Below are 17,063 nucleotides of genomic sequence, written 5' to 3'. Positions count from 1 at the left end.
TTTAAGGAGTTATAACCTTTAAAAAACATTAGGGGAAGTCAAAACATCATTATCGATAATTAGCATTAGAGGTTTGCCTTTTAGTTTTCATTTCACTTGAGTACCTTTTCAAAAACTATTTGAAAATACCCACATTGCCGTTGATCAAGGTTGGGAACCTAGAACAAGTTGCGGCAATCTAGAAATTTGACACAACCTTGAACAAGTTGCAGCATTCTAGAATTTGACCCACTTTAGAAACATCGACTCAATAACACGAGCACAAAATTGAATGATAGAATTATCCTTGTTTGTTCAAGCTTCCACACCAAAATACAAGAAATGTGAATATTTTTAAACATATTTTTGTAACCGCTGCCCAAGTAAAATGGAAATTAAAAAAAGTATAATATCAAATGGAATGTTTTGACCCCTTAGTTATTTTTATAAGGGGTTAAAACCCTTATACATTTCCTTAAATACTTTGACAGTCATGTCAAGAAAAGCAGTAGAAGAATCAGGCTTGGTTGTGCAGCACTGCGTCGGTGCTAGTTTGATCTTAGATGCTTGTGGGTTGCATTCTCGATCATGGATATTATGATGGAGGACATGTGGTGAAATAAGGTTATTTTCATCAAAGCGAGATCATGAGGGGTGAAAGACAGTGCTGATAAACCAATTAGCAGGGCATGGATGCATAGCCATTCGTTGCATGTAAAGTTTTACTCACGTACACCAAGTTTGAACATATCGGTGAAAAGTCCGGATTTACTTTATGGAACAAAGCGGTCATTAGTAAGAATACTACGATCCAACAGTAACCCAATCACTATCGTCCATGGAAATAATACAGTGATGGAGATAGAAATCAGGGAGAAAGACCCTACCCGCTGTCATGATGCCAAAGTATAATATGTACCATTTACCTTTGGTACAAGGGGTCATAATTATTTTTGAAATTGGGTGGCTATATTTATTTTATTGATCAAGCTCAAAGTTCCAAAAAAATATTATCAAATTTTGTAACACACAAGCTATCATATTGGAATTTTTTTTTATAAGGTTGCAACCTTATCATGCAAAACTATGGATGCACCTCAAAAATCCATTGAAAAATGTAGTTTTAATGTTGAAAAACTCATCATCTCGACATCGAGATGTATGACCATGAAAAATACAAAGATTTTAAGTCTCACAAATAGTGTATTTTACAACATATTATCTATATCGTCAATTTTCAAGATTTTCATATGTTTATAGATCTACTTGATTTTGACCATTTTTGAAATTTAAAATTTTATAATTAGATATAAAAATAGATTTTGAGATAATCCTAAGGACATTTTACATCAAAATTATATACCATGATAAAATTTAAAGGTGAACCTTACCTCTACAGCTACAGATGCATCTCTATACCAACTGCACCCTATCATCTTTCACATCAGATAGTTGTAAGTACTTGTGCCTCCATGTACCAAAGGTAAATGGTCTCATTGTATACAATCCCTTAATTTATATCAAAATTTATGCATTTAAAATTGTGAAGCATGGTATTTACAATGGGGAAAAGTTTATATAAGGTTGCAACCTTAAAATGTAGAATCACAGATGTACCTCAAAATCTATCTGAAATGTTATTTTAATATTGAAAAAATACTCTAATCGATCATCTCGACATCGAGATGTATGAATATGAAAAAAAAAGTTTTTGAGTCCCGAAAATAGTGCATCTTGTAACACATTATCTAAACCATCTATTTTCAAGATTGTCATATATTTATAGTTCTACTTATTTTTAACTATTCTCGAAATTTAAAATTTTCTAATTAAGTATGAAAATAGATTTTAAGATAATACAAAGAATTTTTTACAACAAAAATACTTGTTATGATAAAATTTTAAAGTGCGCTTAATTGGGTTGTTTAATATTGCAACTTTATATAAACCGCACCCTTTACAATGAGCTTCACTCAAAAGTAACTCTCAATCGCTCATTAAGCATAATGACCTCGCCACTTTTGCTCTACATCACTCATAGTCCATTAAATTATAATATATTATTTTCCTTATATTCCTTGAAATTTTGGTATAAGTATTTGTACCAAGGTCTCATCTTAAAATTCTAGATTTCAAGTACTCGATCTAATTTGGGTGCTTGCATACAGACGCATCTGTAGGTGTAGAGGTAAGATGCACTTTCAAATTTTATCATCGTATATAATTTTGATGTAAAATGTTCTTAGGATTATCTCAAAATCTATTTTTATATCTAATTATAAAGTTTTAAATTTAAAAAATGGTTAAAATCAAGTAGATTTATAAACATATGAAAATCTTGAAAATAGACGGTGTAGATAATATGTTGTAAAATGCACTATTTATAAGAATTAAAATCTTTTTATTTTTCATAGTCATAGAACTAGATGTCGAGATGATCAATCAAAAGGTTTTTCAACATTAAAACGACCTTTTTCGATGGATTTTTTGGGGGCATTCGTAGTTCTACATTATAAGGTAGCATCCTTATATAACCTTTTTCCATCTTATTTAAGCTGATGGGTGTGTTGGGTGTCCGGTCAGGGAGGGGCATCCAATGGAATCGGTGTTAGTCATAAGGGTGGAAAAGGGTGACTTGTTGATCAAGTCATCATCCTACACAAACACGATGTGACATGATTGTTTTGTTATGAGAAAATAAAATATTTGACATGACTGTTTTTGTCACACCCCAAGAATTTACAATACTGATATTCTTGAGATGTGACAGTCAAAACATATATACATCTCTTGATAGGACAAATTTATAGTGGCAAATTCTTACAAAGTAACAAAAGAAAGTTTAAGCACAACTACAATATCTTCCAGAGTTGATCCTGACGAGCACTCAAAATGAAACTGCAGTTATCCTAAAAAAATGTTTACCATAATTTGATGAGTTTTGCTTCTCAGTAAGTGATCATCATAATCCTAAAAATAATCCTGGTTGACAGATATCAATAGTTTCAAAAAGGAGATTTATTAACAGAAATGCATCAATAATTTCACTTTCAAAAATGCATAATTAAGTATAATCCGAATAATTGAAATGCATATAACATTTTAACGGCAGTGCATAATTCAAAAGATTTCACAATTACCCTATTGACGTCCCAAGTAGGTCACATATATACCCCATCAGCGTCCAGATGGGTTCACTTAATCCCTATCGACGTCCCATATAGGTCCACTTAATCCCTGCAGGTCCACTTATACCTCACCGGCGTACCGGATGAGTCCACTTAATCCCTACAGACGTACCGGATAGGTCCACTTATACCACACCGGCGAACCGGATGAGTCCACTTGCATACTTAAAGTATTTCTAAATCTATTTAAACATTCGAAAGCAGCAATATCATGTACGCAACATATCATTGAAATTATTAATATGAATTTCACTGAAACCATTAATAACAGTCACTTTCAATAACATTTCAAAAATAACCAGTCAAATATTTTGGGCTCAAATTTAGAAAGGTAGCAGTTCGTAAAGACATTTTAGCATAATTGCCAATCTAATATGTACAGAAAAATTCTCATAGAAATTCAAGAATACGGAATTATCACAATTTATGGGATGTCAATTCGCAAATAAACATTTCACAGACAATGCTATAATCAAATGCAAAAATATTAGTTTTCAAATAATAGGCAGTAATTTGCATATAAAATTTACAATATCTATATATTAAAAAACAATAGAAAGAAATCTCCCAATTTTACTAAAAGGCGAAATATCACATTTATTTCTAATAATTTTACAATATCTAAAATTTTCTAACAATAGACAAGAAAAATAAATAAATTTATTTTTCTAAGAATTTACAGCATTTAAGATCTCTAACATAGATAAAATATCACAATTTTATTAAAAATATTATTTTTCAAAATAATGAGGTCGCTTGCGCATAAAATTTATCGCGTCTAAAATTCATGATGATAAGCAGAACTATTTATTTCATTTTATTTTAAAAAGAACATGTTATTTTTTAAGATAATGAAGTTACTTACCTAAATATTTGAGAGGGAGTTTCCGATAAAAATTCTGCTAGAGAGAGAAAGAGCTCACTGCATTTCGACTAGAGAGAGAAAGATCTCAAAAAATTTTTAGGGTGGGAGTCCTTGCCTCTCTTATTTAAATTCTTAAGACACTTGATTATTTTATTTTATTAAGTTACACCTCATATTTGAGGTGTAACAATTATATTACTCCTGAAAGTTTAAAGCCCACGTCCACTAAAGGACGTGGCAAGGCAGCAAAAACTTAAACCAAAATATTTTAAAAGTAGTGATGGTCCCTAAGGACCATCATGCTCATATGGACCATCACTTATTAAAAGTTTCTTTTTTTTTTTTTGGTTTTTTTTTTTTGAAATTTTAGGATTATTACATTCTTCCCCCCTTGAAGAAATTTAGTCATCTAAATTTGTGTACCTGATTATTGAAAAAGATAGGGATATTTTTCTTTGATATCGTCTTCTCGTTCCCAAGTCGACTCCTCTCTTGAATGGTACTGCCATAATATACGGACCAAAGGAATCTCCTTGTTGCGCAATACTTGTACCCTTCTATCAAGTATCAAAATTGGTTGTTCAATTAGGAAAACTCTATCACCTTTCTCAAAATCAAGATCTCTCCGTCGGTTATCGGCATAACTCTTTTGCCGACTCTGAGCAGTCTTGAGCTTTTCTCGAATTAATGCGATCTTATCTGTGGTTACCTGGATAATTTCAGGCCCCAAAAGCTTTATTTCACCAACCTTGTCCCAACAAATGGGTGACCTGCATTTCCTTCCATACAAGGCTTCATATGGTGTCATCTGAATACTGGCTTGGACGCTATTATTATAAGCAAACTCAATCAGGGGTAAATGGTCATCCCAACTTCCTGTAAAGTCAATGACACAGGCCTTCAGCATATCTTCCAAGGTTTGGATGGTCCTCTCTGATTGTCCATCAGTTTGGGGGTAAAAGGCAGTGCTAAAGGTGAGTCTCATCCCCATGGCTGACCGTAGCCTAGCCCAAATTTAGAAGTAAACCGAGTATCCCTGTCTGATACAATACTGACCAGAACTCCATGCAACTACGCTATTTCCTTAATGTACAACTGGGCCAGTCGATCCAAAGTGTACGTCGTACGAATCGACAGAAAGTGGGCAGCTTTGGTCAGCCGGTCCACAATGACCCAAATGCTATCATGTCTTGAATTTGTTCTAGGCAAGCCAGAGACAAAATCCATACAGATGTGCTCCCACTTCCATTCTGGTACAGGTAAAGGCTGCAACAACCCAGCGGGCCTTTGATGCTCAGCTTTTACTTGCTAGCATGTTAGGCACTTAGATACAAATAGTGCTACCTTTTTTTTCATATTATTCCACCAAAAGGTTTTCTTCTGGTCCTGATACATTTTAATACTTCCGGGATGTATCGTATAATGAGAGTGATGTGCTTCTTCCAAGATAGATTTCTTCACACTCTTATCATTCGGGACACAAACCCGACCTTTGAATCTTAGCAAATCCCTACTACATATAGAGAATTCTTCTCTTTTTCCCAGCGTCACCTCTTCCATAATTGTTATAAGCTGAGGGTCTTTCTTTTGTGCCGATCGAATCTGTTGGACTAATTGGGTTTCTGCCTCAATGTTGGCAATCATACTTACCACACCATTAATGGACAGAGTTGGATGTTAATCCATTTTTTTCTTTAACAATCTCATTTCTTGGATCATTAGATGAGCTAAGACTCCCGTAGATTTTCTACTTAGAGTGTCGGCCACAACGTTAGCTTTCCTGAATGATAATGGATTGTACAATCATAATCTTTTAAGAAATCCATCCATCTTATCTGCCGCATATTTAAATCCTTTTGAGAGAAGAGGTGTTTCAAGCTCTTATGATCCGTGTATATTTCGAATTGCTCACCATATAGATAATGCCTCCACATTTTCAAAGCGAATATTGTTGCACCAGCTCCAAGTCATGAATTGGATATTTTTTCTCATATTCTTTCAACTGTCTGGATGCATATGCCACTACTTTCTCATATTGCATTAATACACAGCCCAAGCCTTTATGTAAAGCATCACTATAAATCACAAATCCCCCACTCCCCTCAGGAATAGTTAAAATAGGTGCTGAAGTTAATCGAACTTTTAGTTATTGAAAATTCTCATCACATTCACTTGTCCACTCAAATTTGACATTTTCTGTGTCAATCAAGTTAATGGGGTTGGAACTTGAAAAAATCCTTCTACAAATTTTCTGTAATATCTTGCTTATCCCAAAAAGCTTCAAACTTCAGTCACATTACTTGGTTGTTTCCAATTAACAATGGTTTCAACCTTTGAAGGGTCAGCTGATAGACCTTTCTTTGATATGACATGTCCTAAAAATGTCACTTGTTCAAGCCAAAATTCACATTTACTAAGTTTGGCATACAATTCCTTTTCTCTTAATATTTGCAATACCATTCTTACATGCTGCTCATGTTCCTTCTTATTATTGGAATAAATTAAAATAGCATTGATGAATACCACAATAAATTTATCCAAAAAGGGCTTAAAGACCCAATTCATCAAATCTATAAATGCAGCCGATGCATTGGTTAATCCAAAAGGTATGACTAAAAATTCATAATGGCCTCTGAAAGCTGTCTTGAGGACATCTTCACTTTTAATCTTAAGCTAATGGTATCCAGATCTAAGATCAATTTTTGAAAACACTTGTGATCCTTGTAATTGATCAAATAAATCATCAATTATAGGTAATGGATACTTATTTTTCACTGACACTTGGTTCAATTGTCTAAAATCGATACACAATCTTATGATCCCATCTTTCTTTTTAACAAACAGTACCGGAGTACCCTAAGGTGACACACTGGGCCTGATAAAACCTTTATCTAATAATTCTTCCAATTGTTGTTTAAGTTCCTTAAGTTCTGCAGGTGCCATTCCGTAAGGTGCCTTAGAAATTGGGGCAACCCTTGGCAATAATTCAATAGAGAATTCAATTTCCATGTCAGGCGGTAATCCTGGCAATTCTTCAGGGAAAACGTCGAAAAATTCTCGGATAACCGGAGTGGTATCCAAATTTATCTCTTCCTTCCTATCTTCTTCGATATAGCAAAGAAAGCCTTGACACCCTTTTCGAAGGAGGCGATTGCTCGAATACAGGAAATTAAATATGATGGGGAGTCTTCTTTGATACCATTGAAGTAAAATACTGGTTGATCCGGAATACTAAAGGTAACCATTTTCTTGTAACAATCAATACTTGCATGGTATGCAGAAAGCCAATCCATACTTAAAATTACATCAAAATCTTGAATTTCTGGAAGTATTAAATCAACCAACAGTTTCTTTTCTTCAATCTTTATTACACAAGATTTGTACACTATATTGGTGTCACTTGAATTTCCCATCGGTGTGGCTACCTCTAGAATGTATTCTAATTGTTCTGGTTCTACTTTTAAGTGACATGCAAAGTGTGGTGACACAAATGAATGAGTAGATCCAGGATCAATCAAAACATGAGCTACTTTTTGAAAGATAATAGGAGTACCTTGGAACACTGATTTTGATGACTGGGCGTCTTACTGGGTGATCGCAAATACTCTTCCCTTCATCTGAGGCTTTTGAGCTATCTCTCCCTGCTTTGAAGCTGTTACATCTGTAAGCTAAGATATTCTCTAATCTGGTGCCCCAATTTTCCACATTTAATACAGGCTCCAGTATTCCAATAACAAGGGCTCGATCCATGGTTTTTCCCACATTTTTTACATGGTTCTATTGGGCTTTGAAGTGGCAAGGACTTTGGCTTCTTATTTGCCCTTTCAAGCCGTTGTCAATTAGATGATGTGGGTCTAACCTGACTTTCTGATTTTTAATATTTTGGTAATCTTCGAAATCTTTTCGACAATTTGGGCTCGATCCACTACGTTAGCATAAGTTCTCAATTTTAAGACTGATAATCTGCTTCTAATAGCTGGTCTGAGACCCCTGTCAAATTTTTTCACCTTTCTTGCCTCATTGTTAATCATATGTGATGCGAACCTGGCCAATTAGGTAAACTTGGCCTCGTACTGTGCTACTGTCCGATTTCCTTGGATTAATTCCGAAAATTCTATTTCTTTTTGGTCTCGAATAAAATTTGGGAAAGACTTTTCATTAAATGCCTCTAGAAATACCTCCTAAGTCAAGGGTTTATTTTCTTTGACCAATACTCCTTTTGTCATGGACCACCAATGTTGTGCTTCTCCTTCGAACATAAAAACTATCAAGGCTACCTTCCTATCATCAGGACCTTCCATTACCTCGAATATTTTCTCCAATTGCACAATCCATCCCTCGGCTTCTAGTGGGTTTACAACACCCTTAAAAGAAGGTGGGTTCAATTTCTTAGATTGTTCGATATTACTCCCACCATTTCCTGTAATTGACTGCCTGGGTGAATTGTTGTTTTCCATCTGATGTTGCATTTAGAGCAACCATATTTTCCAAGGCTTTATGAATTCCTTCCATATTAGCTTCAGTTATTCAGGGTCTTGACTTCGTCCCAGTCTGTACATGCAATAAATGTGATTTTAAGGACATTCTTTTTAAATTTTTTAATAATCTTAAACCTATTGCTCTGATATCATAATTGTCACCCCAAGAATTTACAATACTGATATTTGTGAGATGTGACAGTCAAAACATATATACATCTCTTGATAGGACAAATTTACAGTGGCGAATTCTTACAAAGTAACAACAGAAAGTCTAAGCACAACTACAATATCTTCCAGAGTTGACCTTGACGAGCACTTCAAATGAAACCGCATTTATCTTGAAAAAATGTTTGCCATTGATGAGTTTAGCTACTCAATAAGTGATCCTCGTAATCCTAAAAATAATTCTGGTTCAAAGATATCAATATTTTCAAAAAGGAGATCTATTAACAGAAAGGCATCAACAGTTTCACTTTAAAAAATGCATAAATAAGTATAATCCGAATAATTGAAATGCATATAACATTTTAACGGCAGTGCATAATTCAAATGATTTCAAAAATTACCTTACTGGCGTCCCAAGTAGGTCACCTATATACCCCATCAGTGTCTTGATGGGTCCACTTAATTCCTATCGGCGCCCCCAGATAGGTCCACTTAATCCCTGCAGGTTCACTTATACATCACCGGCGTACCGGATGAGTCCACTTAATCCCTACCGGTGAACCGGATGGTTCCACTTATACCTCACCGGCGAACCAGATGAGTCCACTTGCATACTTAAAGTATTTCTAAATCTCTTTAAACATTCGAAAGCAGCAATATCATGTACTCAACATATCACTGAAATTATTAATATGAAGTTCATTGAAACCATTAATAACAGTCACGTTCAATAACATTTCAAAAATAATCAGTCAAATATTTTGGGCTCAAATTTAGAAAGATAGCAGTTTGTAAAGACATTTTAGCATAATTGCCAATCTAAAATGTACATAAAAATTCTTATAGAAATTCAAGAATACGGAATTATCACAATTTATGGGATGTCAATTCGCAAATAAACATTTCATAGACAATGCTATAATCAAATGCAAAAATATCAGTTTTCAAATAATAAGGCAGTCACTTGCATATAAAATTTACAATGTTTAAATATTCAAAAACAGTAGAAAGAAATCTCCCAATTTTACTAAAAGCAGAAATATCACATTTATTTCTAATAATTTTACAGTATCTAAAATTTTTTAACAATAGACAAGAAAAATAAATAAATTTATTTTTTTAAGAATTTACAGCATTTAAGATTTCTAACATAGATAAAATATCACAATTTTATTAAAAAGATTATTTTTCAAAATAATAAGGTTGCTTGCGCATAAAATTTATCGCGCCTAAAATTCATGATAATAAGCAGAAGTAATTATTTCATTTTATTTTTAAAAAGAACGGATTATTTTTCAAGATAATGAAATCACTTACCTAAAATATTTGAGAGAGAGCTTCAGATAAAAATTCGGCTAGAGAGAGAAAGAGCTCACTGCATTTCGATTAGAGAGAGAAAGATCTCAAAATTTTTCTAGGGTGGGAGTCCTCGCTTCTCCACGCCTCTCCTATTTAAATTCTTAAGACACCTGATTATTTTATTTTATTAAGTTATACCTCATACAGGAGGTGTAACAATTATATTACACCTGAACGTTTAAAGCCCACGTCCACTAAAGGACGTGGCAAGGCAGCAAAAACTTAAACTAACAGCTTTTGAAAGTAGTGATGGTCCCTAAGGACCATCATGCTCATATGGACCACCACTTATTAAAAGTTTATTCTCTTTTCTTTTCTTTTTTTTTCTTTATTTTTTTTTTTTTTAAAATTTTAGGATTATTACAGTTTTGTTATGAGGAGATAAAATATGGTTGTTATCTCATTGAGTCCATACAAATAGAAATCACATGACCTCTCTTAGGCCACTTTGAGCGGTCATTTTGGGGCGCACCTCTTTTGAGCCGCTTTGGACAAACTTTTCTTGGTGTATCAAGATACAAAAAACTTAAGCCTTCTTTTGCAGAAAAGAAAAGAATAGAAAAAGTTATCATCATTCTTAGAGAGAAGAAGAGATGAAAGAGAGCCACTAATCATCTTCTTAAACCTTTTTTATTTGTTTAGAGATAAAAGAGAGAGAAATGAAGAAAAAGGCGAGAAAGAGGTAATATTTTCTTTTACAGAGAGAAAACTCTAGGAAGAAAAAAAGTCCCTCGGCGAGAAAAACTCAGAGAGGGAAACCCTAGAGAAAGAAGTTTTTAGATAAAATCGGAGATCACAAGAAAGTTGATTTCTTGAAAGACTATTATAACATTTGATTTAACATTCGTGCGGGAGGACTCGACTGGGTACACCCAACAGAAATGCTTAAAATAGTTTGAAAATCTATTTCAATGGTAACCAGAGATGTTAAACCCTAAAAGCATTGAAGATCGAACAGATCTATAAGAACTTAAAAATATTGAAAACGAATGTTCTCAATATTATTAAACAAAAATACACTAATTTTAGGATTCGAAATCCCTTTTTTATTTCGATGTCCATACATCTAAAAGTCGAAATATCAATTGGAAGGTTTTCAAGCATTAGTCATAAAAAAATCCTTTTTAGGTCGATTTTTGAGGTGTGCCTTTTATGGTACTTGGAAATTGAACATAAACATCATTTGAGCCTTATCCCAATGATTTGGAGGTGGCTACCAGTGTTGGCGATCTAATTGCTAACTGCCCTGTTAGATGGGAATCAACCATTGGCCAGTTCCGGTTTTGGGCGATTTTGGTAATCAACCGGTATTTAAAAAATAAAAAATAAAAAAAAATGTATATAAATTCCAAAAAATAAGGAATTTGACTTGTAATACATTTTTTTAATATTGTTTACATTATGGTAAAGATTAAAAATTGTTTTGATCATTAATGCTCATTTTTATATTTTCTCATCTTTTTTCAAAAAATATAAAAATACACCTAGGCACAAATGGATTTGTTAAAATTTATTTTTTTTTATTAATTTTCAACTTCATTTGAATGTGTTTTGTTTTAATTATTCTTTATATGCTTTTCATATTTTAGTTGATTTTTTTATATATATTTTTCAATATTGTTTTTTACCACTCGGGACTTCCCTAGTTAAAGCAGTTGAATAAAACAGGTTTATCGGTTAGGCCGGTTAAACCGCTTCCGAGCCCAAGTCCAATTCCGGTTTGATTTGGCGAACACTGTTGGCTACAAGTTTGTTCGACCTTTATGTTCTATCAAAGGCTGCCCTGTATAAATTTCCTACTAATTTCATAATCAACAAGGTCGCAAGGTGGTCATCACCATCCAACCATTCATATGGACGGGTGAGGGAGGGCAGGAGTTCCACTAAATTTGATGGCATATTTGGTGGGACCCAGTCTCGCCCATCACCAACCAACAAATAATTGAGAATTGATAACCCTCATAACCAGGCTCATATGGATCATACTACCAAACCGTAGTCTTCTTCCCAATATACTTATCCGGGAAGGATCAAATAGCTCTCATGGCTGCTATTGCGGCGTGCCGATTCTCTCTCTCCCCCCATCCTAACCCAGAAAATCGCAGGGCATCAAGCCATGCAAAACCCAAAACAAAAAATTCAAAGAGTGTAAAACAGTGGAATAATGGGTCCATTGTAGCGAAAGCAGGGGGTTTCGATCCGTTGGGTGATTTTGGAGCTCGAGACGCATTTCCAGCAGAGATAGAGAGCAATTTTGGTGAGAAAGTGGTAGGAAATGCAAGCACGGAACATAAGATACTAATCCCAACACCTGCTGCTCTTTCTCTCGCCCAAAAATCATGCACCCCAATTTCTCCCTCTCAACCCCCCATGCCCAAACACCAAGCGCAACAGCTCATGAAAAAGGTACCCGAACGAACTCTCGTACCCATGATGAATGAATTTACCAATTATTATATGGTATTTAATTTCTCTCTCTCTCTCTCTCTCTCTCTCTCTCTCTCTCTCTCTCTCTCTCTCTCTCTCTCTCTCTCTCTCTCTCTCTCTGTGTATGATTTGTTGCATATTGGGTTCCTTTTAGATTGTGGGATGGAGGTTCGTAGAGGGCGAGGGTGGATTTCGTCTTCAGTGTGAGTGGAAAGTGAATCATAGTGAGGCAGGTTTTGAACTCATTAATAGAATTACCAAGGTTGCTGAAGCAGCTGGCCATTACCCTCTTCCTTTTCTTAACCACCACCAAGATTCCAACAAAGTATGTGCAGAGTTGTGGACCGATTATATAGGTGAATGCCTTTTTTCCCCCCTCTTCTCTCTCTCTTGGAGCTGTGAATCTACCTTAATTTTCCATTGATTATTTGCCGGTTTACATTATCTCTTCCATGTGATTCTTTGATGGGTATCTTGATCATCACATATATTCGCTGATTGTTAAAGGTATTTTAGTCTGGTAGAACTACACAATGTACTGCATGAACTAAAGGCTTGATGATACACTTCACAATCTGCTTGAGAGCTTTCTTCGGCTAGAGAACTTTGGCAAAGTTACTTGATATTCTTTTTAGCAAGAGGGACTTTTAAGTATACTTTTTTTATGTGAGGGACATGTATAACCAACATATTCATACTACAGAAAAATGACAGATAAGAATCAGCTTTCATAAATCAAACAGCCTCGAACATATGATATATAGAGAGAGCACAAGACTTATGTTTCCCAATCCATACTACTTCAACTATTAACAGCGTTTAGAAAAGACACACTAACAAATAAAAGCTGATATTCATTTTGGTGATTAAATGATACCCAATATTCTGGCATAAAATTCAAAAACGCTTTTCAAGGGAGAGAATTATGGTGGCGTAGCCTATCTCAAGGAGAAGAATACCATGGAGCCAATGCGTAGTATTGCGAAAGATATAGACTCCTGGGCCTGATGATTCCTGGATATTTTTATCAAAAACTTTTAGAGCATCATTGAACCCAATTTGGTTAAGTATCTTCAAATAGTTCCATTCCATTCTTGAATGACTGAAGAGGCAAACGCAGCGTCCATTACGCTAATCGCAAATAGACAAGGGAGGAAGACATCTAGGATTGTAGGCCACTGGTCTAGCATGGTCTTTATGAATTAAAATTACTCGGTGAAGTGATGGCCAGCAAGATTAAAGAATTAATACACATCGTTGACAATCGAATCCAAGTAGTTTTCTTGTGGGTACTTGTAGAATTTACTTGCCCACGAATAAATATATTAAGGCACAAAGATTAAAAGGTTGGGATTCTATAAAAAAAATTTGAATCTGCCTAATATTACATGGATCTGGGACCTCTTGTTATATATGCTTTACAGTGATTGTTTTGGGAGGAACGTAGCAGGACTTGATTTGAGAGTTTGCTTCTTTTCATGTTAGCAGGGATTGGAAGTTTAAAACCCAAATCCATAGTGTTGTTGTCTTATGCCTTGGCTAAGTTAGGAGTACAGGATACACCCAGGGCATGCATAACCTTGGCTAGTTTTTCGTTGTGATTTTTGACCCTTTAAGGCTATTTTGGAGATCCATAAGTTTAAGAATGATTATCACGTTTTGCCATTCCAGTTGGTCATTGTGGTGAGACCCTGAGTGGTGTATTCAGAACATTCTATGGGGCCTGGATTGATATGAATGTCTTGCGATGTTTTTGGCTATACTGTTATGTTTGATGATGACTTTATAGAACAAACTTTGAAATCCCATGTTTATCATTGAAAGTCAAAACTTCGATTTCAATAGCTGTTGGTTCGGTAAACGATTTAGAACCATCCATCCAAAGACAATGAATGTCAATGGCTTGTTTCATGGAGCTTCTCCAATAACACAGAAACAAGGAAGAATCACTTCCGAGATCACATTTTTGTATTGCTTTTATTGTTCTGTCTAAATGAAAATATACGCCCTGAGTCCAATTATAGGTTCAGGGACAAATTTTTGAACGCTTGTTAGCTGGCACATGAGGCCATTATGCTACAGGGACTTATAAAGGGGTGTCTGAGCACCCTAAAAAGGCAGTTGATTCAACCTGTGCCATATACCTGCTTGGTTTTAGAAACCTGGTGTATAAATAAGGGACTGTTGAAGTTCAAAAAACAAGAAAAAAATAATGTACTGAACTATGAAGCACGCATTTGTCTTTCCTTTGCCATTTTTAAGAAAGATTGCGAAAATGAACTGGGTATTTTTTAAATGTGGCCTTCCCAATAGAAGCCTATGCTAATCCTGCTAGTGAGTTCTGCATATAACATGTATGCCTTGGGAAAATCATAATTTTCAGCATGAAAGAATTTTACATGGAATGAAACTCAAAAAGAAGAATTGTAATTTTATGAATTTCTTCGTGAGTAAAATCATATGCACTAGCTATGGGCTTATCCATTCTTCCCGATGCCCCTCTCTTCTTTGCTGATTCAAGTCATTCCACTTCTGGAAAAAATATGCAAATATACTTTTGTTGAGTGGAATAGGGCCAGTGCACTTTCCTTCTATTCATTGTACACAAAAAAATTAGGCATTTGGGAAGACGGGACTTGAAATATATAACTGGGGCCTCACTAGTGAGGTGACTGTCTTGGTGAAGAAATGAGACCACTCTATGGACTGAATCTAGTAAGGGGGATATTTGTGTATTTCTGCGACATGAGTGACTGCATGTTTCGTATAGGATGAGGCGCACTTCTTCATCTTTTATGCTTTGTCATTAAGTAGCATATTCATATTTGTTTGTGAATTAGGGCTTTGGTTGGTTAGAACTAGAATTGGATTCTGTATATTGTCCCTGGATATCATATGATGCGTCTAGAAAGAGAAAGACAACCAAATATTCAAAGGAGCAATGAGCAGTCTCTAATAGCATGGGATAAGGTATGATGATTTGGTTTATTGGCTGGCTGTGAATGAAGCATATAACTAATCAAGCTGCATAGTTGTTTCGTGGAGATGGTTAGGAGATTTAGAACCTAGCTTTATGCATATGAAGCACTAGAGTACCTCATATCTGGTAGTCTTGAAACTTGGGGTTGGCATTACTCAGTAATCTTTTCTTTTACTTTGATAGTTGATACAATACAATTTTTTTCATTGAAAATACAGTTGAGGACATCATGCCCTTAAAATTGGAAAATGGGGCCTCTTCTAAAATTATCTTAAGGGCAAGAAATAATTTTCTTTGCTTAAAATGTGTTTTCCTCAGCAAATTCAGGCTTCTGTGTAACTTGTGAATGTTTCCTTTACCTTATGAGACAGGAGGACTGAGCATGAATGACTTCATCTTGGCTGCTAAAATAGATGAGATCAAGATATCAGATCTTATACCAAGAAAAAGAGTTTGGGCCTAACAATGGAACACCTTAAACGCTTTGGACGCAGTTCATCTTAATAGCATTTCCCTCTTTTGTCACGTATTCCATGACTGCCAATCGTGTATCCTGTTGTCACTATAATGTGTAACTGGTAAAGTTCTCATTCTAACATCACATGGTAGATTCATGAACATGGGCATTCATTTTGTACCACCAAATTGTGTTTCCAAATTTCCTGAGTTGTGCAGAGCTCTCCTGTATAAAAGTCCTATGGTTTGCAAAGTGGGCCATGTAGTTTCAAATGGTACAGGGGCAGAATTTTTCTTATTAGTTTACTCTTGAATACAATACAGTCAATCTTTGTCCACAAAAAAAGAAAAAAAACTGTGTTGAAAGAAGATTCGAATCAGCCTTCAGGATGCACACATATTATGCACTGACTCATTATGTTTCCACAAATTTAAATTGCCAATCAATCACCATTTCCCTAAATATCAATATTTTCGGACAATTATAGAAACAAAAAAGTAACTGGCATGTTAGCTGTTAATTGTGCACTAAACAGACCCATTAGCAAAAGGCTCGTTTAGCTATTTTCCTTTGCTTTACTAATGACATGCCAATGATCGAAAAGATAGCGGCAAGACGATGTACATGGTTGAAGTTTGTATGGATATAATTCTAAGTCTTCCTAAAAGCTAGTTTTGCCTTAATTTTTTTCGTTGTAATGTTACGAATTGTTTTTCCTTCCTGAAAGCTAGTTTTGCCTGAATTTTTTTCCTTGTAATGTTCCCAATTGTTTTCCTATAAACATTGAAGATCCATAATCCCCTTATTGATGAAAAAAAATAAAAGAAAGTTTTGTTAATATTTTGTGTTCTGCATTTTCTCTTTTAGTTTTTTTGGTTAGTAGAGGTATTTTGGGTTTTTTTTTTCTGTAATGGACTTTTCTGAAATTTACAAAAAAGCCAGGGGGTTCCTTAGAATTTGAATTTAAAATTTGCTTGGAAAAAGGTCTTGTGCATGGAGACAGTTTCCATTAATACTCCTAGAAATCTTAATCGTGCATGACTTGGGAAGGCGTAGAGGAGCTTTACTTAGGAGCCAAGCCAAATCTCTTAAAAGGAGGATGACTTTTACCCGCTTGAATCAATGTTTTTGCTGTGAAATTTCATAAACCAGGAACTTAGTT

The 17,063-nt window shown here is 34.9% G+C and overlaps 1 protein-coding gene across 1 annotated transcript; it reads left to right on the top strand.

Annotated features, from left to right (window-relative positions):
• Positions 1-11,856: 11,856 nt before the first annotated feature.
• On the top strand, positions 11,857-16,153 carry LOC18443776 (Transcriptional coactivator/pterin dehydratase). Its single transcript, XM_006853958.4, has 3 exons — positions 11,857-12,443; positions 12,619-12,820; positions 15,816-16,153. Exons 1-3 carry the CDS (start codon positions 12,081-12,083, stop codon positions 15,905-15,907), a joined length of 657 nt encoding a protein of 218 aa, XP_006854020.1. The 5' UTR covers positions 11,857-12,080; the 3' UTR covers positions 15,908-16,153.
• Positions 16,154-17,063: the final 910 nt, after the last annotated feature.

This window comes from Amborella trichopoda, chromosome 3 (assembly GCF_054954075.1).
Source record: "Amborella trichopoda isolate Santa Cruz 75 chromosome 3, AtrichopodaSantaCruz75HAP2 v2.0, whole genome shotgun sequence".
Classification (NCBI taxonomy): Eukaryota; Viridiplantae; Streptophyta; class Magnoliopsida; order Amborellales; family Amborellaceae; genus Amborella; species Amborella trichopoda.
The sequence above is the reverse complement of the archived record's forward strand: the minus strand, read 5'-3'. Positions and strand labels throughout refer to the sequence as shown.